Source organism: Anas acuta, chromosome 5 (genome assembly GCF_963932015.1).
Source record: "Anas acuta chromosome 5, bAnaAcu1.1, whole genome shotgun sequence".
NCBI classification, from domain to species: domain Eukaryota; kingdom Metazoa; phylum Chordata; class Aves; order Anseriformes; family Anatidae; genus Anas; species Anas acuta.
Genome location: NC_088983.1, coordinates 17,177,252 through 17,198,756, shown reverse-complemented (window position 1 = coordinate 17,198,756; position 21,505 = coordinate 17,177,252). Strand labels below are relative to the sequence as shown.

The following is a 21,505-nucleotide window of genomic DNA, read 5'->3' as shown; positions in this document are numbered from 1 at the left end:
CTAAATAGAAAGAGTATTGCCTCAATAGGCAAAAAGTGATACGGACCTTCTTAAATGCATTTATCATCCCATTAGTGTTTTTTTTTTAAAGAGATAACAAATTCTCATAGAATTTTAACCATCAAAGACAACAGCTGACCCTAGAATGTCTACCAGACCAGCTCAAAAACTGTTATAAGATTTTACATTGAAATCCTGCTACAGACAGAATCTTATATTCATCTTGATGAAGAAACTTTTGAAAGATGTCTCAGTAACTAAGAATAAGCAACTTTTGAAATCTGAAAACAAGTTGTAGAAAGAACTTGGCCACAAACTTTATGCAAACATGCATCTCCTGAACTACAAATACCCACCATGGTTTACAGCACATAGTGTATTTCCTGCCTCAAGACTTGGCTATTGTCACAAACACAGGACAAAAGAGCAATAAAAGTGAGCTACTGGAGGATGTTGGGAACAGATACGGTGAGAAGGCTGTGAGTGCAGTGCATGCTAGAGGGAAGCACATGTGAGGGAAGAAAGGCCCCTTGAATTGATGTCACTGGAGTATTTGGGCCAAAAAAAAGTATGAAGCAGTACAGAGTGGGCAATGTTTGAGACAATTGACAGAGAAATAGCTAAGAAGGCAGCAGAAAGCACTGAGAACTGAAACTGAGGTAGGATCAGCAATAAATCCTTCCAGTCTTGAGAATGTGACTGCCTAAGAAAGTCGGACAAGGATGGAGAAATACAGAGAGACAACAGCAAGAAAAGATGGCAAAAAGGTGAAAGCTGGCTGATAGATGACTAACACCTTTAGCAGTGAAAGAGAAAAGCTGGAGCTAGACCTGTAAGAAGACAGGTTACAAAAAGTGAATTAAGGGGTAGGAAATAGTTAAAGATAACGCTGGGTTAAAGAACAGAAAGGTCTCTAGTGTTGGAGAAGAAAAGCCATGAAGGAAGGAAAGTTGTTGTAGATAAGATGGGCTTGGCCAGCTTGCAGTAGCTGGTTGCACTATCTGAGCTGCAGGACAGGATCTAGCAAGAGGGCTCCTTTGTTTGCACATTTCATGCAAAGAGTTTCCTGCTAGCACTCACTCATGTGGTTGTTGTTGGCAGAAGTGGTTTTAAGTGCATGCAAAATCATTAAAAATATACTGTTACCCATCAGACAGACATTTCCCACTTCCTTTAAGCCCCTGCTCTCCAAGGTGCAAGTAAATATACATGGAAACATAAGAAAAACTAGGAACTGCAGAGATCCTTGTCAATGAAGGCACCGAGGCTGCAACCTGCGGTGTACGCATTAGTGCCTTCATCAGATACTGATTTAATGCTCTTTGCCCAGAATTACCTAAAACCAGTCTGCACAGAGGAACGACAACTTCACTAGAGAGCTGGAAGGGATAATGGAAATGGAGCACCTAAGCTGTACAGCTCTTCCCCATAAACAATGCTGATAATACAGATCTCTAAAGCATCCTGCCCTCTTGCTTCATTTACTTACGGACAAAAAGGCTATGAATGGATTCAAGCAACCGAGGAAATTGAAGGTTACCAACCTTATCTTAATTTTAGTTAAATGCCAACTAAGCCAACACATGGTCTATCCCACGTGGCTTTTGCCTGCCTATTTCTCCACCTGCCTTTTGCACTGCTTTGAGTAAGCAATCCTTCTTCAGATAAAATTTCAGTTCTAAAAAACAAAAACAAAAAACAAACAGTTCCCAAGTTTTTGCCTTCACAGTAATTTCCTGGATTCTCAGCATTTCTTCTACTTTCAATCACAGATAGCCAGAAGGGTCCTGCAGAAGCACTCTCAAACTGATAGGGAGTTTTCTATCTCTGTAGGAGGTTGAGGTGCTGCAGCTGAATGTCTGTCCCTAGGCAACCAGTGGCTCTGAAACACATGCATCTATGGATCAGGTATGTTACGGGCTCTCAGTGCACACACAAGCAAATTTCAGGCTTTGGATAACTAGAATTAAAAATAAAAAAAAAAAAAAAAAAAAAGAAGCCTCTTCTAAATTTGCAAGGAAGCATTTTTCATGGGTTTAAGGAGGAGATAATTTTGGCTGGAGATATTTAAAACATCAAGGAAACATAGCCTTTCACATCCCATAACCTTTAAAACTCTCTGTAGAATGGTAAAACAATCAGGCTAGAAGCACTACAAAATGCTCACTTCGGTCTTCCCAGACAAACTTTCCTATTTCTTATGGAAAACTCCCTCATCCCTCCAATGCAAGTCTCTCGAGACTCCTCAGCAGTCCTTCAGGGAGCCGTGCTTCCCCATCTGGAATATCCTTCTTCAACTCTCATGTTCTTCCTTAGCAGCATGTTCCCAAGCACACAATATGCTTTTCTTGCCACTAATCTGTCTTACACTTCTAGAGAATACCAACTACTGAACAAAGTGGGTAAGGTGATCCTCAATTTGCAAATTTCAGGGATTTTCACAGGGAGAGGTGCCCACTGTTCCCAGTGAGGTAGCCCAGCTCCATCCTGGCTCTGAAGATAGCCAATGCTTGATGTTGCAGAATAAGGGGAGCCTCTTAGAAGTTACCTAGTGTTTTTTGTTGTTATTTTTATTTTTTAATTTTAATTTTTTTTTTAAGCAGGGGATGTTTAGTTCTCTCATAAACGATTTCATACCATAAATCAAAAGCATTAAAGCATCATGATATTAGACTGATCTATTTGATTCCACAATAGCCTGCAGCAATGAGTTCCACTAATAGCTTTACTTTCCTTTTTCTTTCAGATTACCACAGGATATCCCTTTGTGCAATACATGCTTTTCACAGGCTAATGCCAATGCTTACTCTTTCTCATTCTGGTATGTAAGAACACGCACACTACATACTTTGGCATAACCTCAGCATCAGAGCCACATAATCCTCACTTCTAATCTTTCAATAAAAATACGCAAGTATTTTAACTAGAGCTGATCATCAGAACAGCATCTGGGAATAATACAGTGAGTTGACATTAGTTTCCATAGCATTTGGTATTTTGTTTTGGACATGTTTTAAGTTCCTAGCTTCTGTGGAATAACCACGTTTTCATTCTCCTGTTCTCAGCAGAAATCTATTCCCTCCCTGCCCCCAACCAAACAGAAAAAAAAAAAAAAAAAAAAAGAGAGAGAAAAGGAAAGAAGATGAGATGAGGATATATAGATAAACTTGATAAACTGTCAATAAACTGTTCCTTCCACTGACTGAGGAGGGGTAAGCACAGATACCCTGCCACCATTCCCCACTTAGCCATGTTACTCCTTAACAGGATTCTTCACCATCTTCCAAATCTGCACTAACCTCAGCTTTTTATGTCACACTTCATCAGCTCATGGTTCACTGTCTTTAGGGCCCAAATTAGCCTTTTAAAGGCTCTCCCATTCAACAACCTTTTAAATAGCAGCTCTCTGCTGTCTACAGTTCCCTTTACATTTGGAAAAACCCTTTTGACTGGAAAAAGATCATTTACTTTTCCAGAACTTCTCCCAATCACCTTAAATTCCTGCCTGCCAACACTTTCTTAAATCACAATAATTTTTCTCACCATTTTCCATCTGATGCCATTCCCTCTTAGTTCTCGTGACAGCCCCTAATACCAGGGTTAAAGACGGACCTCATAGCAGACCCTATTCCTCCAGTGTAGAAACCCTTCATAATGAGAAATTAATCACACTACATTGTTAGGCCAGGTTAATGCTGCCTGGCATTGGTGACGTAGCAACATAATGTTCCCAAGTTTTCCACCTTGCCTTGAGCATCTCCAGTGCTGTCAGGACCTGGTATTTCACAACCCTGATGGGAAGAGAGGCAATTTTTTTCCATGAAGCTTACTGCAACTGATTCTTTTTTTTTTTTTCCATCTAAAAAATCAAAACCACAATTCAAATGCTTTCATTGCAGCTGTGTTCAGGCTTTTACGCCACAAGGTTTTTGTTCAATGGATGTGATGAGGACAAGGGATTAGCATCCAGGTTATAGGTTATTTCACAGGAACCAACAATTTCTGCAACATTTCTTCCATTCACCTTTGGCTGAACTTTTAATGTGCCCCCCAAACATCTGGATGATCAGAAATGATTTCTAACCTCATGGTTTACAGTGGTATGTCATTTTTCTAAATAAAGTACTCTTTAGCCATTTTCACGGATAGATTCCATTATTTCTTTTCTGGCAATTTCACATCCACAGAATCACAGAATGGTTTGGGGTGGAAGGGACCATCTAATTCCAACCCCTCTGCTGTGGGCAGGGACGCCTTTCCAATTAAATGAAATCAGAGAAGCTGTTCCCTTCACTATTAGATCCCAATTTTGTGGAACAGCTGAAGAACATCTGATAGGAAGAAGGTTTCCATGACAAGGTTGCACTGTAAAAGATCCAGCTTCAGATTTCTTGATAAGGAGATACTCCATCACTGCAGAACATGTGATTCCCCACAAGTACTTTGCACAGCAGCTGTTTCTTGTACTTCAAGCAAATACCATTGTCATGTGCAGTGTGCAATTTTTGTTTCCTCACGTTAAACAAATTTTCTGATTTCAATTTGAACGCACTGCAGAGAAGGGGCTATTGCCAACAGCTCAGCCTTCTCAGAAACCTATCTGCTATCAACTGCCTATCTGGGTGGGATCCCCTCCAAAAATGTATCCATTAATAGAAAACATGATCTACAGGATCCACAAGCCACATATATGAACTGAGATACTCCACTACCGGACAGCATTATTTGAATGGTAGCACCCAGAACCATTCACAGCATTATTTAGCAGCACACTGCAGCAAGCAGGCCTGGCCCAGCCGGTCAGGAAGTATCAGAGCCTCCTCCAGCACTCGGCCCTGTGGGGCTGGGACACCTCGTGTGCTCAGTCTGGGGCTCTGGAGTCCCAGTTCCCTGAGGGTCAGCACACCACATTGTCACTACTTCATGACTGTTCCCCGTTTTCTTCTTGAAGGAAAGAAGAAGCCTGAGGTGGCTCTGGCAGCTCTGCCCCTCCCACAGATGCCTGTCCTGGCACCTCCCGCCACCTCACACCACCCGGCCTGCTCCTCCATCCAGCAACAGGAGGATCTGCTGATCATGCTCTAACACAACCAACTTTTCTCCCACATTAGCTTTGACATAGTAACACCCATTTATCCCACCAAGAAAGCAAAGATCAGTAGTACCTCAAACACAGGCAGGCCTTGCTCTCCCTCCCTCCTGTTGGATTTTCTTACCTGATGGTGTGCGATGGCAGCACTCTGACCTGGGAGCCACTGAGTCTATCAAAGAATAGTTAAAAACAGTGAATTACTTGAGTGGAATGCAAAACGTATGCACATGCCACAGCAGGACTGTCTCCTGTAATACAACTTCTCTTCATGTACTCAGGAAGGCCTGAACACCACAGAGCCATGTGCTTCAACAAGAAGCCAAAGGAGGCTGTGATGTTGAAGATCGGTTGTTCTGTTACAGTGTCTGTACTTAAACTTATCCCATACTTGAAATGTACTACATAAGTATTTTTATTTCTATTCAAAAATATGTATTTTTATTCAAACTCACTGGAACTGAGGAAGTAAGTAACTGTAAATAATTCAGAAAGTAACAATTAAGGTTTAAGTAATTACATAAGTACTTATAGCAAATTGCTTTTACTAATAACTGGCAACTCACAGGTCAATTCTTCAGCAGTCCAACCTGCCAGGCAGTCCAGTGCATGCCTCCAAAATGGAACCGAAACCAGGAAGAAACACCAGTCTTTTGCCTTCAGTGATCTGGCTGAGTATGAAAGTTGAGAGCTAATTTCTGGAAAAGGAATTTCAGTTGACCAAGGACACTCAGTAGTTTGAAAAACTGCTGCATAACACATCATTTTAACGCTGTTGCTAAATTGTGGTCTGCATTTATATAGCAGAAAAGGCAGAAAGTTCCTTTTGTCATTCTCTTTCATGTTCAAAGATGACTGATTTCCTACTTCTGTAAGGCTTTTTGAGAGTTAAGCATGAAGCAGTTTGCACAAACGCAAACTTGGTGAAGATAGAAGCATGCCTAGCACTATCTGAAGTGGTCACAGAAGCTTAAAAATCTGATAGTCCAATTCTACAGCCACTTAATTTGCCTGATTAGTCTGACTAAAGTCTTCAATAAGAAGGCTTCGGTCAAACAAAGATTTCTGATATGTCTTCTGTGGCAACATTGTAAAAACAAATGCAACTCTGCTGCACAGAGATATGAATCAATGCTGAGGCTTACACAAACCTATTGCAAACAGTTCTCCATCCAACATCATGAATCTCATATATTTTTCCAAGAAAAAAACAGTACAACAATCTGCTTTATTTCAATCTTTATTATAAACAATTTTGTAGTTTCCAGAATGGGATTACTACATACTAGATAACAAAAACATCCTTAGCTGAATCAGTTTTAGCTTTCACTAGATTAAATCAGAACCAGCAAAACAAATATTACTGGGGAGAAGAGGAGGGAGGATTTAGTCTATTCCAAGAAAAAGAGCTTTACAAACATGAAATAGAATTAAAGATATGCATCTGATCATATATACATAAGCAACTGATGACACCCTGGACAGAAACGTACAAGGAAGTTCTCTGCACATAAATAGATTTTTTAAAGTATATTTCTTTCACATGTATACAAAATTATTTTGCTTTCTATACTGAGCAAAGTTCTTGGGAGACACAGCAGGGATTTCTAAGAGACTGAATCCCACTATCACTTAGGGCTGTCATGCACACAGATGTAATAATACAATTTACACAGCATTCCTATACAATACTTGAGCTCCTTATATACATACTTACAAGTCACTTTTGTACATGAGATGCCACCTTTACAATTGAAATGACATCTCCCCTGAAAAGGCTGCATTAGTTCCAGTGTGTGTATAAAAGATAAAACAAGTTTCAAAAGGCAGCACCACTTGGCTTTCAGAGTCAAAAACTCACTGAGCTGCAGCTATGTAGGGAAGGCAGTGGGGTAATAACATTGACCCTTCTCTCTGTCTTTTGACAGTCCCAGTGGGGAAGGTTAAGATATGACCCTTGAATTCTATGCATCACCAATGTGGCTGTGGCAAGAAGAACTGATTTTAACAGATCCATGGCTAACGCCACACACTTTTGATCTTCAGCTTTCCTATTAAGCTACTTAAGCCAAGTGTCTGGTTATGTCTTCTGGGGAGAAGTTTGGCTTTTATATGACCTTTTCACTAGGGTTTAAGTTATTTATCAATAGCAGAGCTGGTTTCAGCACAAACAAATCATCTGTGAAACTCTTCTTTAATGCAGGTAGAAGGGTTGCTAGTTGCAACAATGACAGAGGACCCTGCTAAGCTTCTCCTGGAGTGAGGAATGCTCAGCACCTGTAAGAATCAGGTTCCAAGCTTGCTGTGGGATTAGGTCAGGCTTCCACTTTGTTTCAGGCACAACAGTGTCAAAAAAAAGGGCTGGGGTTTTGCTCCTTGTTTCTCTTAATCATACTTTGTCCAACTAGAAAACAGTACCCAGAGAACATTCAGAACAGCATGCAGGTAGTGCCTTTTAAGACCTGGCACAGTGTCAAGACAAATGCTACCCGGTATCAATGACAAACACTATTAGCTGCATCCATTGGTTACACACAGCCATACTCATACCAAACCGTCTGCTGATCCCCCTGGGGGTCTGGAGACCCAGGAGTGCTGTTGGAGCTGCTTCCTCTCATGGGCTCCTCCATAGCCCCACAGCTGCCTTCTGGCAACTTACCCTGGCACTTGGTAAGTAGGACATCGCCCTGGCCTTGCCCTAGGGAAGCATTTCCCTCAGTGCTGCTGGAAACAGCTCTAACCGAGGCCACTGTGGCCACCTCCCCAGTACGAGGGGTTGGCTTAGGTTTGACTTTAGAGGGAGTGTGTGGTGTGGGTGAGTAGTGTTGCCCAGGGTTCACTCGCTCCTGTTGCTGCATGTTCAGATTGCTGGTGGACGCAGTGGGTGAGGCAGAAAACTGATGGAAGGAGAGTGGCCTCTCATCTTTTGGTGGGGCCAGGGAAAGGCGCCTTGCGTCAAGCTGCCGACAACGAGAATCAACACCTTGCAAGGAACCTGCCACCTTTGCAGACTGGGGCCTCTCTCTTAAGGTTGCCTGGGAGCTTGTTGGCACAGAAGCTCTACAAGTCTGACTGACAGCATCCTTGCCCCCACGCAGGTCTGCTGCTGATCTTTGAGGGCTCTCCTGCCTGTATGTCTCCGGGCCGGTGGCTCGGAGGAGGTCTGCAGAGGCTAAGCTGAACGCCCTGCTCAGTGATGTACTCCTCCTGCTCACAGCTCCAGGCTGCTGCGGCTGTGCCATCTGCCGCATGCCACTTGTGGGTTGGTGCTGTGGTGTGTGAGGAAGCTTAAGGGACCCCTGGGAGCTTGCCAGAGGCTCGGGTTCGACCTGTCTGAGGTTTGGCTTCATGTAATTTCCAGGCTTAGTCGTTCTTCCTTCTTCACTGGTGATGGCCATCTTTACAGTTGGAGAAGCATGACTAGTGGGCATTTTAGCAGCCTCCTTTCTGGATGGTTGAACCAGCAGGTTCCCAGTAGCTGAAGGCTCATTTGCTTTCTTAAAATAATCACTCAGCAAATCATCTCTGTTATTGGAGGTATCCTGGTGTGAAAAAACATGCACATGCTACATTAATGACAACACGACTTGAGCACAGAATCATGCACAGCTTTTCATTCAGATAATCTTCCTTCCCACGCATTTCAAGAGACCCACGTAAAACCATGGATCTTATATTGAAGCGTGGAATGGAAGATACAAATGCATACAATGGACATAAATTCAAATCAAGGAGTAACATGCTCATCATAATTAATTGCAACAGCCCTGATTGCCAGATTAATTGTCATAAACTTAGAAAATTTCACCCCACTAGTAACCTGGGCAGCAGCTCTTTTGACATCAGCCACTGTCACTGTAACATCACTGTAATATGGATGACAGCAGCCGTTGGTATCAGCAGATAAAAAAGATGGGCTGTCATTTTCCAGAATACAATTACTCTGGGTAACACACTACTGTAATATCAGGGATATAAAAAAAAAATATATATATAAAAAACTTGGGTAGATATGCTAGCTTTACAAGAAATTTTCATAGCTTCTCTATTGATTTCTGTCACCTCTCCCAGTCAATATATTATATATGTTAAAAGCTGCACGTACAACATAATGAAATGTACCAAAAAATCATTATAATAATTGAGAAATGATTGCTTGCCCACAATTAGCTTGCAAATTTCAAGTCAGACAATTAACCTGGCAGTAAAAGAAAATGTATATTGAATATTTCATTGGGATAGTCCATGCAAATCAAAATGGTGATGTTTGATCAGCTGCCACTGGACTATTAGTAGGAGGCATGCTCAGAACAGTTAAAGGACATGCTCTTCATGAAAAATGCACTAAAACAAGCTCATGAAACATATTTCTTTTTCCCTAAGGAGCATGTTAAAACTTAATATATTCACTTCATTAAAGCACCAACCATTTCTTCCAGTTACAGAACGTATTTGCCAGAAGTGAACACTATCAATAGTGATAGCAGTTCAAATGCAGCTGGAAAATTTCTATGCTCAACTAAATGTTACAATGTTAAGGTTATTTTTACTTCACTTTAAACTGCTGTTAAGCACATTAACATCACAGAATTACTTGTTCTCCAAAAACAAGTGTGTTTATGTACAAGCACTGGAATACTTTATGAGCAAGTAATGCGAGTGATCTCACAAACTTAGTCTTTTAAGTAATAGCTGAGAGTTACAGTACGCTTCTATAAGTATTAATATGCTAGCAAAAGCTGTGGGGTAAGTTGGAAGCTGTTGCCTTCATAGCAAGAACAACGGATACCCTGGGGATATACAGTGAAGTGGATCTCCTATTTCCCCTGCCTGTTCTGTGCCTCATGCTGTCGGGACATGAATGACTGAGGACCGATTCGAGTGACTGCGAAGGTTCCTGACGGAGGGGAAGACATAGGGAGTAGCAAGAGGGATACAGTGCATCAGCTTCTAACAGAAATTGGTGCAATGAAATCATTTCACTCCCTAAACTGCGCCGACGCTGAAAAGGAACAAGGATGACAGAAAGAATGAAAATGGAAACATGGTCAGGTAGTTACAGAAAAAAAAAAATCAAATCAAATTTTAAACACGTCTAAAAGCTATGAAATTTGTTTGGATAATTAGTGAATAGGAAGCATATTTAAGTAATGCTCTGAAACTTCAAGGACTATAATTTACCGATGTCATAAAACAGTACAGCTCTGCTGATTTCAGTGCTGTTACCAAGGTATTCATTGAACAGAAATACCTGTTCACTTACACAATCAGGGAATTGTTCCTGAGATAGTAACATGCTTGATACTGCACCATTTCACTACTGCACAGCATGTCTAAGCAGTACAAGACAAATGCCATCTAGAAAACAAGTATTTTATTTCTGACCAAGCATTCAGAGTGTGGCATTTTCTTGCAGTCACAGAACCAAGAGAACAGTGCCAGTCAGCACACAAAGCATGGTGAAAGCACTGGAAACTTCCTTCAAAAAGAACACGCTCTCAAATGCAACAATGGTATTTTCAGCTTAGGAAATGGTTTTAATAACTGCATATTTTGCATTTCTGGTGAAAACTATCAGTTTCATATGTAATTATGGATTTAGCAGCTGAAAATCACACAGAAAATTCATTCTTTTACAAATAAGAATAGCTGAAGTTCAGAATTGAGGCTATAATATGAAAGCTTAACCTCAAGTGTTTGTTTTTAAAAAGTCCCAGCAGTCCAATACATACTACTTGCAGTGTGTTATTTGCATGACCTGCCATAGCCATTTCATCAAAATAAATCAGCAAACACTGCTCAAAAGTTAATCTTGGCTTAGTTGTTTTAACAGGTTCATTCTTCAAATTGTCAGTTTGCAAGATTCGATACCTCTCTGCAAGTTCCACACATACAAAGATCTTCTTGTATTTCCCAGTGTTCATAAAACCTCATGCCCCTGCATGCATCAGTTTTTGATCAGTTTTGCAGCACCTCAGAATGACTACTTACGCTTGGTGGGGATAGCCTGCTGCTCTCTTCCAGGAACTCTTCCAAGGTTACCATCTCACTGCCAGGTGAGGCAGACCGTTGCCTGCCTGTGTAAGACTGAGACGGAGCACTCTTCTGAGGTGCATCATGAGAGAGCAAACCATTCCTGTGGAAGGAGGACTCAGGCCTGTTGCTAGGGCCTAAGACAGCAGAAGCAGAGTGATAGGGATAGTTGTCTCGGAGCAAGGCTGGTGCCTCTCTGCTTGGCACCATATCTTCACTGCTGAGGCTCTCAGTTCGACCATGGATATGATCTAAGGAACCTGAGAAAAACCATAAATATCATTGAAGTCACTATTTTCCCCTCATTTCAGTAGTTACTGAAGTAGGAACTTTGTGACCTAGGGACACTTCCCAACAGGCAATATTTGTCTTCTCCCACAGAACTCAAGGCAGTCAAAACTCTGAAAAATCAGTACTAGCAAATGTCTTTCAGTATATTCTTTAGGCCCCTATGTTAAACAAGTACAACTACTTGAACCTGGCAGTGGGATAGCAAAAAGCAGATTTTTCCAGAATGCTAGACCTCATTTACCCTTCAAGGACTAAGAAGTTTAGCAAGTCTTGAGTGCACTGATTACTTACATAAGCTGTGTTCAGAGTAAGAAGCAGAGACGTGTTGCTGTACAAAGAATTTAAAGAGTGGCCTGTTACTTCCCACAATATGATGCCAGTCAGACTAAAGCAAAACTAGACTGCCTCCCTTAAACAACCATCCCTTGCCAGAATCAGTCTTAGAAAAATACTTCGTGCCAGAATTGTTTTGATTCCCAAGACAGCCATGTCCAGATTGTATAATCATTACAAATTCAAAACAACCGTCTTCAAATTCAACTGGAAGGAAAACAGCATTTTGCATACAATTTCATGTAATTTCACTTCCTGTTTGCTAGAACTCAGCTGTAAAAGCTTTACCTTTCAAATTGAGTGGTGAGCTACTGCTGGATGCATTTCGACTGCTCTCTAGACTGTCTGGCCTGGATACTGAAAAACATGAAACCAGCATTTAACAAACAGATCTGAAGTTCTGTTGATTTTCTAAAGAAGTTGGCTGCAGCCTGCCTTCTGAAAATAGGACCCGTGCAACTAAGTCACTTGGAAAACATTAACAACATAATACACAGAGGATGACAGTCTGGACACAGTCAAAATCATTCTTGTTTGTCAAGTCAAGTTGTTCAGGATCACCTAATTTTTTCTCACTTTGATCTTTTGCACAAAAGAAATATGCTTTTACAGCAACTATAAAAAAAAGTAACATAGATAATAAATAAGTGCATGCAGTAAGATGCCTGTCTCCTTCTCAGTTTGTTTCTTTGGAAGAAGCTGGTAACCAGGCTGCAAATGAAGTCTTCTAAAAATCTTTAAGCAGACAGTGCTGCTGCTGCACCTCTGTTCTCACCATGCGCTCCCTTTATCCCCAATATATATACATACATATATGTATATATTTGATTCACTTGCTTAAGAAAGGAATTAAACATTGTTCAGAAAAATCAGCAAGAAATCTGTATGACATGCATTGAAGAGTCTGTTGCTGGGGCAAGTCAACTTGTCTCAATGTCAGCATTATTTTTGAAAAATTATTTTGGGAAAACATCCGTCATAAGCTTCTCAAGAGAAAAATAAAAGTATTTAGACCTACATTCCCCAAATGGTTTTGAATTACTACAACTCATCCTATAAGGTTTATTTAACTAAAACATTCCAGGACAACTCACATGGATGCAATAAAACAAGTCTTAATGTAGAAGTTTAGAGCATTTGTGTATGCTACAAGCTTACCATGCTGTCTGATGCTTGCAAACTCTACCTCAGGGGACTGTTCACTTAGATTATCTTCTGAATTATAGCCTAAAAAGAACATAAAATTTAGAAGGCGATATTGCACACAGAAAGGTCATTCCTTCAGGTCAGTTTCCAATGGATTCAGCAGCATAAAAAACTAAAAGACCGAAGTGATCATGGGAGTTTTATAGAGCCAGCACTAGAAGAGCAGCCACCCTCTAACCACTTCTATGAGTCACTGGGCAGGGAACCGTGGGACAACTGACTAACATCCAAATGTCAAGTTGATGGCATTAAAAGAGCAAGAAAACCCTGTATCTGATCACCGTTACACAGATAACGCAGGAATGAAAATATGTGGGCTCTGTTTTTGTACTTAAATGCCATAAAAGCCATGTTTCATCCAGGTAGGAACTAAAAAGTAGCGTGACTTATACAAACAGCTGGTAGATCAAATGCACTACACACCTTTCGGTCTGCTCTGGAGCCTGGAGATGGGAGTGGAAGTGTGCAGGTGAATAGCAGAGGTCGAGTAAGTCCTGGGACCCAGCTCCACACAGCTGTGCTTTGCCACAGAGTCTGCTGAGATTTCAACATTATCATTGCTGCCTCCATGATGGGAATTCCTCTTTTGCTTTAGGTCCACCAACACTGAGGGGGAGAGAGGTAAATAAATACGAGACTATGAAAACTAGCACTAGGAGATTTGTATTTATCTGCCCATATAAACATGACAAGCAGGCACAAAAAACGCACAACAGAGGCGCTAGCTTTGCAAGCTTTTCCATAAACACTTCAGTATTGAACAGGAAATTTCTGCCACCAGTTTTTCGATCGTGTGTGCTCTCTGTAAAGTGTGGGAGTGACAAGGGCTGCTTAGTGCCAGTGGGAGGGTTGATATTATACATGCAACAGTTACTGTGAAACGAGGAAGAAAAGGAGTAAAGACATGAATGCAGAAAAAATAACTGAGGTGTGAAATTCCCATCATATTATTCCTCGCAGGTACATTTTATAAGCACTTACTTCAGTAATAAAATAGAATGAGGAAAGAGTGACAGAAGGCACACTCTTGTTTGAAGAGAAAAAACATTGATTTGGAAATTAACTATCATGATTCACGCACTAAGGTAATTGCTTTCAGGTTTAGTTTTTGCTGTGGCAAGAGCTCAGTCTCTTCAAGGTTAAAACTCTGTTGCTCTTACGATGCTCTGCTACAGTGCCTTTTAGGTGGAATTCATGGGATCGTAACATGAAAGGAACAAAAAACTAACCACTAGAATATTATTTAAATTCAGAAAGCTGAACACATTGTTCCTAGTGATGAGGTGGGTTACTTCAATAATTGTAATGCTTTAAGGCACCCATATAATAGAATTAAGGAATTCACTATGGGAAACAGCTTTACTGAGATGCAAGATTCTAGTTTCCTATATATTTGTAGCGAGTACACAATTAATACTAATTGAATGCTGAAAACAGCAGAGCGCAGTGGTCAAAAACAACAACTTGCAGAGACAACAGACAGTTCAAAGCACAGAGTAGCAGCAAAGCTGTATTAGAGAAAACAGGCCAAGTTACTGTCATATTAGATGACTCCTGGAAGCTTACATCTGAAACAACATTGCACCCCACAGTCTGTGTGGGCTCCATAGCACAGGGCCTGCACTTTCTCTCAGAATTGGAGTTGATGGCACTTCTATGGGGCAATTACTGGATAAAGTCTGACAATGAAATCTTCATTTCTCATTGACTTTGAAGATGCACTTAACACCTTCCATATATGCCAGAATTATCAATTGCCCTGGAAACCCCAAACAAACCCCAAAATGGGCAGCAACAGGCTTCTCTGCCAGTGCCCTTGGTTGTGCCACTTCTTGGAGTGAGAATGGAGATGAGACAGATCCTTCAGCCTCTGTGCTGAGCTCTCCCATGAGCATGTTGCCTGGGATGTACGCACTTCTAACATGGAGCAGGGACTGAAGCCACAAGTCCATTTCAGAAGCCACCAGGTAGAGACCAGTTAGAAACCATCAGGCAGTAAGAATTCTAGGCAACAGATCCATGATGAAGGCTTTTCCCCATCTCAGGAGAACAAACCTACTTGTCTCTTCCAAAAAATCTCTCCAGACTGAAGCAGCAGAAACCTTAACTTTACGCTCAATCCAAGATGAATTTCATAGCTGGATTTGTAAAAACTCTCTAAATAGCAGGTTAGGATGCAAACCAGAAGACGTGTTACAGGGAATAATTTTCCCAGTAGCTTTTACTCTACGTTTATAGATATGTTATTTAGAAGAAGACAACGATGTTTTTAAAAATTGCCATTTTTAGCATTTAGTTGCACAGAATATTGGAAAGATCTCCAGGATTTTAAACTGCTTATATGTTAGGCTTGTACTTTAGTAGGACTGTAACACTGTAGAAAGCATAGCAACAGCAGATCAGTTCAACACTTTAACTGGACATGCTGCAAGTATGTGATTGCAAGGAAATATGGAAGCGCAGAGCAATTGCACTTACTTATAACATGCACCACAGCCAATATACATACGCAAACTGTATGCCATGAGGTCCCCTAAAATTGTGCTGCATTGAAGAAATGATCCACAGTGTACAATAGTGATTCATCTTCTACAGGATAACTTAAGTCCATGTTCACTAATCTGTGCTTGTGTTTAGAGTACTGTAAAGGCATGCTGAGTGTTTCTATTAAGGTGTGTGTTCTTTTAAGGCACGTAGGATTTTTTTTTCGTTTAAAATATTTGTCAGAAGTAGATGAAAATAAATACTAAAGAAAAGGTGTTAGAAATCTCCCAATTCCGAGAAAGAAAGAGGTTCATTAGGAGAAGATGGGATGTCGGAAGAAGACCAGAACCGGAGCCGATCAGAGAGAGACTGATGATTCGGTGGAGATTTAGGAGACTTTTCTTTATCCTTGCTTTTGCTTCTGAAAAAGGCAATCTTTTTGCGCTGCGCAGCTAAATTGTTATCACCCAGGTATCCCAAAAAGAAGAAGAAAAAAAAAAGTGAAAAAAAAAACTTGTGAATAAAGCTTAATAAAGATTAAATACTACACAGCAAATAAAAAAGGAACTAGGCTATGCAGACTAACACATTTACAGGACTCAGATTAACATGTCTTAGTCATAGTTAATCTGACTCACCTCAATGCATAGATTAACAAATATGCATAAAATATAAGCAACCCCACTAAGAAATAACTGTTAGATCACACAAAATGTTTTAATCAAAAGAGAAAATCAAACAGGTCTATGTGCTACTTGGTCATTATATACATTCAAATTTCCTAGACGTTTTCTAAGCCTTAGCACTGATGGACGTCATCTCAACATAAGCATGTTTCATATAAAATCAAGATGAATGAAAACCTAGAGACTTTGTTATCTCTGGTAAGGGACTTGTTTTGTAGAAACCCAAGTCCAAATTCCCAGGTTGAACTTCAGATGCACAATAAACACTTCTAACATATCCTGGAACCACACGGATGATTTGGGACATGCATTAATTGAAGTAAATCAAAGATCTTGAAGATATAGTATGGAGAAAAGGAAATGTAAAACGCAATCAAAGAAAAAACTTAAATCCAACAGACACTTGGAGTAGTTTGTAACAGCAGCTCTCTCCTCCTCAGCTGCTCTCCTTCTGTCTCCCCCACTTCCCAGTGGGAATAGAGGAATTACTGCTTAAGGATGAAGTTCAAAACTGTTTCTTGAAAAGTACCCTTGGAAGACAAAACACTGTATATAGAGCCTCACAGAAGTGATCTCAACAGCATAAATGAAGCTTGGGCTTTGTATTAACTTATATAAACACTTTAGGATATTTATTTTGAGCTTTCTTTTAAATTCCCCATAATTAGTAATACCTGACTTACTTTAAAAGCCAACTCTACCAAAAAACAACTAATTTTGTCTCCCTTAAGCTCCTTTTAGTGTTCCAAAATTCATTTCATCATTTTACATTAAGAAATTAATAATTCTATTCCAATATTAATTAATAATTCTATTCCAAGTCCACTGTACCATCTTCCAAAACAATACGAGATTACAATAAATCAGCATTTTCTAAGTTATTTCTTTTGCATGTGCGCCATCTCCTGGCAGTGGCTGTACCAGCTTTTATCCACTGGAAGAACATTGTAATAAGCTATAAAATTGCATGGGCCAACTTTAAACTGCTTTGTTGCAAAGCCCCCGTAAATCAAGTATTTCCATCAACTTACTCAGTAACTTGCAATACATTCAGACTAACTATGAAAGTATGTATAAATGCTGTAAGGAGAAGAAGTACGTAAAACAAACCAATCATATTAGTTTACTTAAAAAAACAAAAAAACAAAAAAACGATTATATGATGTATCACAGAGGTATCAACATATCCTGTACCTTAGACCAAAAACATACTGTTCAGCTCATTAATTCCGGCTGGGCATTGTTTACCTTTATTTGAAGAACCTGCAGGGTTCTCTCTCTCTTCCATAGAGTTTGACCCTTGAGAGGTGTTATCCTGAGACTCTTGTTGATGTTTCAGTCTTTGGGAAGCAGTTGGTGAATTTACTGTCTCTGGGGATTCAGGATGCCACGGAGGACTCTCTGCTGCTGGTTTCAGCCGCTCCCTTGCAGTCTCCTTCTTTGGCTTGATTAGTTTGACTAAGGCTCTGGCTCCAATCCAGTGGTTTTTCCTAATGAAGCATGTTTTGTGAGTGAGATTCAAAACACTATATGAAATACACTAAGAAATTTACAGCTATGCTAAAGCCATCATGCTATACTTTTGCTTTTAACTGGTTGGAAAGCCACAACGTGAATTCCACAGAAGCTTCTGATCTGATTCTCTCTCAAAGTCAAAATAATTTTATAGAAGTATTTCTTGAGCATGATTTTTTTTTTTTTTTTAGGAAAAACAACTATTCCCTCTGCTAGAAACCTAAATTACACATATGAACCCACACCAAGATATTTCAACTGTATGAAAAGGTCTATTACAAGAACAGACTAAATAATGAAAACTGCTTTAAGGACAAATTCTTCCTCTTGCTAAGGGTATCAGTTAGATCTGTTTATGGTAGAATTATGGTTGTTTTTTTTTGTTTTGTTGTTGTTAATATATATGTTTTCTCTCTGATGGACTGATATACTCTATGGAACAGCAGCTCTTGAAGGTCCTACTGCTGCTTAGTCACTATATAGGGTCCCTGCATTTTCCTGGGATGTTAATCCAGCCTTGGTGATAAAGCAGTTTCAAAACACCTGTAAGAGGCTGTTTTGTAATAGACAGCAAGACTGTCCCCTAGTGGGAGTTTTGAGAAGCATGACAGATTACTACTAATGAGGATCCAGTATCTTACACCTTCCATGAATTCAGAGCTGGTGGCAGCAACTGACAATATTCTAAGGCTTTAGCAAGAACTTCCAATTCCTACTTGACCACCAGCTCAAGAATCATTTTAGCACTAGGAATGAATGACCTATCAACACTGAAGCTTCTTAGTCTCTCCTGTAGTCCCTTCCTCTACAATCCCACAAATCCTATCTATACATCTGTGCACAGTATTTCACCTAACAGTTTCATATGCCATAGTTACTGATAAAATGGACTCTCATATATTTCTGTTGGGATCATTCTGAATTGAAAGCACAGAAACCAATACCTTCTGATATGCACAAGCCTTTGCTTCTTTCAGTTACAGGTTTAAGTCAAGTCCATCACTGAGCTTTGGATCTATGTAGGTTAACTACTGTGCTGCAATGCAAATTTAAAACAAAACAATCCCAGAGAAATTTCACCTTCCTAAAAAGTGAAAGGGTGAGTCTTCATCTCTTCGGACATGTACCAGTTCAAATCACTGTGGTCAGCCTACTAGCGACAACATGATGTACAGCAGGGCAAAGTGACTCTTTTCCAACTAACACCATTTCAGATTCCAGTAATAAAACGCAGGACCACTGTTAAGGCTCTGCGCTCTCTATTAAAACAACCTAAAGCATGGCTGCAGCTTCTGGGAACAGTTTGTGGAATAAGAGTAAAGAAAGAAGTGGATTTGACACTGTTTGTCCTTAATTAAGATGAAATTTCAATTATCTCCCACTATGGAGAGCCCTTCTCGCCCTCACAAAATCAATAGCAGAACTGAAACCAAATGGGACTTACTTTTTTGGAGCAGGATCATAAAACTTGTACTGATCCATTATTTTCTCTTCAAGTTTTTCCTTGTGTCTCTTTAAGGCATTTAATTTATCACTGTGAAGAAAAAAAAAAAGCACGTTCTGAGTTATCTGGATGAAATTCAGCACAAACAAAACCCTGAAGACCAAGAGCAGCAAAAGACCACTGAGAATGAAATACCTTCCTGCCACATAAGCTTCAGAACACTATTGAGCTCATTTCACTATTTAGAGAGGGTAAATGCAAAAGCCTATCAAATTTGGTGCTGAGTCAGTGACTTTTGTGCAACAAGCATGAAAGTTGAAAAAGTAACAGTAGATTTATGATATTCTAATATGACTACATTTCTGCTGCAATTCAGCTATTTTCCAAGTTCTTCAGAACCATTTGAGAAACATCAATGGGTCTAGCATTCCACCTTTGAAAGCTAAGTTTTCCACATGGGTTCATCTATATTATTTAAAAAGAGCTGTGCTTGTACAGGTGTCTCCTGAACATCCTTGTGTGGAAATTTTGTAGCGCCTCCCCATCACATCTCTCTCTTAAACGTCCCCCTCTCTAGATATATATCAAGTAGATAGATCATCCCCCTGCTAGTCCTTCTTCTACTGATAGATGATTAGTATTCTGCTTGTCTAAAAGACTTCTTCATGCTTCACAATTCTGTTTTCTTACATGTACTGTTTCTGTTCTTCATGATATTGCTCCTTGTTCTCCATGTTCTGCTCCAGTAACATCTGATTCTGCTGGCTCAGCATCTGAATCTGACTCAGAAGATGATGGTTCTCTTCTTCCAGATTTCCCTTTAGACGTGACAGCAGCTATTAAACAAGACAGACAGATGAATCTCTTCTCTGCAGTTGGCTTCCCTGAAGGTGCACCACAATTAAGCTAACACAAATAACACAGCAACCTAGGATATAAATTGATAAACTTTAAAGTATATGAAGGTGCCATTACAAACCCATGGCTTGGCTTTGTATATATCATTTACCAAGAACTTCACACACTGGACGTCAGCACTCTAACAGAAATCCAGCAGCTGGAGTACCTATAGCTACTCACCTCACAGTGGTTGTCCAGCTTGGTCAGAGAGATATCCATGGACTGGTGCTGTTCTTTCAACTCATCATAGCGAGCCTGCCAGCGATTCAACTCTAGCTGAGAGTTGTTCAAGGAAGTTTTCAGCTCTTTAGTGTGTGAATGCAGCCCTTCATACTCTGCCTTTAGTTGGCTGTGCAAGAAATTCACCCTAAACACAAAAAAGCCAGCAGACTTATGAAGAACACTTCATACAAAGTACCTCACATTCAAAGACTACACTGTAAGTGTGCAGCTGTAACTGAGTTCCAAAGACTCCTAAAAACATTTTTACTCTGAGCAAGTAATGAGAGTTTATTGAAAAGTTGTAATAGAATTACAAAATATTTTAAATCTGCAATAGAATTAAAAGAAAATAGATTAAAATAGATGAAAAATGCATCTGCTATTTCCTTGATGTGTAATGAACGCATAATGAACTTCTGAAGCATGGTGCACTTAAAAGCATTTTGATACAAAGGCAGCTCTATTTGGCACAAATGAAGAAAATTAACAGATTCCTTTTCTTCATTCATGAAATAAGAGCAAGAATGTCTTATATGAGCATAAATATGACATCGTAATGTTGTAAATGAGACAACAGCACTCCTTTATACCTTTTGGTAAATCTAAAAATGTCTACTAATCATGAAGGCATACAATTTTAAATATTGATAAACTAAAATGGTTAAGTTCTGTATCTGCTGACAGACCAGCTAAGCCTTACAGCTTTGCAAATAACATTTTGCAACATCTGTCCTTGTTTCTAGAGAAACTGGGTTGAAAACAGGAAGCTCAAGGAAACATGTTTGCAGAGCTCAGCGGTGTTCTAAGATACAGTACAACTGGGACAGCATCTGAAACCTTTGTGACTGAACTGAACGTGAGATTTTTAAATGTGATTCCATCTGGCACTGTTTGAACTTGATACGACTTTGACCCCTTATGCGTACCAAACTTTTTCTCAAAATACCTTTGTAGTATCAAAAATGTCTCTGAACCAATGGTGTCGGCTAGAGCCAAGTAGGAATGTGAGGGTACATTTTGCTGTCACATTTTGTAAATTTGGGTGCTACCTCAATAAGGGATTTTGGCATGAGTTAACAGTTACCAGCGATCATATGAACCATTAAGCATATTTTTAATATAAAAAATTAAATCTCTTTCAAATATTAACAAATAGCAGCTTTTTCTTGGCAGCAGAGTATAAGCAGCTACATCAACTCCTAGAACTAAAGCATATTGTGTAAAAGACATGATACAGTTTGTCTTGTGAGGAAAAAAAATGGGTAGGAACCATTTCACACAACTCTAGATATTACTGAGTTT

The 21,505-nt window shown here is 39.8% G+C and overlaps 1 protein-coding gene across 4 annotated transcripts in view; it reads right to left on the bottom strand.

The window, feature by feature from the left end:
• Positions 1–6,313: 6,313 nt before the first annotated feature.
• The window catches only part of CCDC88C (coiled-coil domain containing 88C), a 91,867-nt gene continuing 76,675 nt past the window's right edge, over positions 6,314–21,505 (bottom strand). The window contains exons 22-31 of one of the 4 annotated variants that reach the window (XM_068682944.1): positions 20,162–20,348; positions 19,772–19,917; positions 19,082–19,171; positions 17,371–17,612; positions 13,376–13,558; positions 12,905–12,973; positions 12,035–12,103; positions 11,081–11,382; positions 9,879–10,091; positions 6,314–8,631 (exon numbers count right to left, since the gene is read on the bottom strand). In XM_068682944.1, the coding sequence (XP_068539045.1) occupies positions 7,618–8,631; positions 9,879–10,091; positions 11,081–11,382; positions 12,035–12,103; positions 12,905–12,973; positions 13,376–13,558; positions 17,371–17,612; positions 19,082–19,171; positions 19,772–19,917; positions 20,162–20,348 (2,515 nt within the window). In that variant the 3' untranslated portion in view covers positions 6,314–7,617. The remainder of the gene's footprint in view (positions 8,632–9,878; positions 10,092–11,080; positions 11,383–12,034; positions 12,104–12,904; positions 12,974–13,375; positions 13,559–17,370; positions 17,613–19,081; positions 19,172–19,771; positions 19,918–20,161; positions 20,349–21,505) is intronic. The other 3 variants (XM_068682947.1, XM_068682946.1, XM_068682945.1) reach the window with 3 other exon arrangements.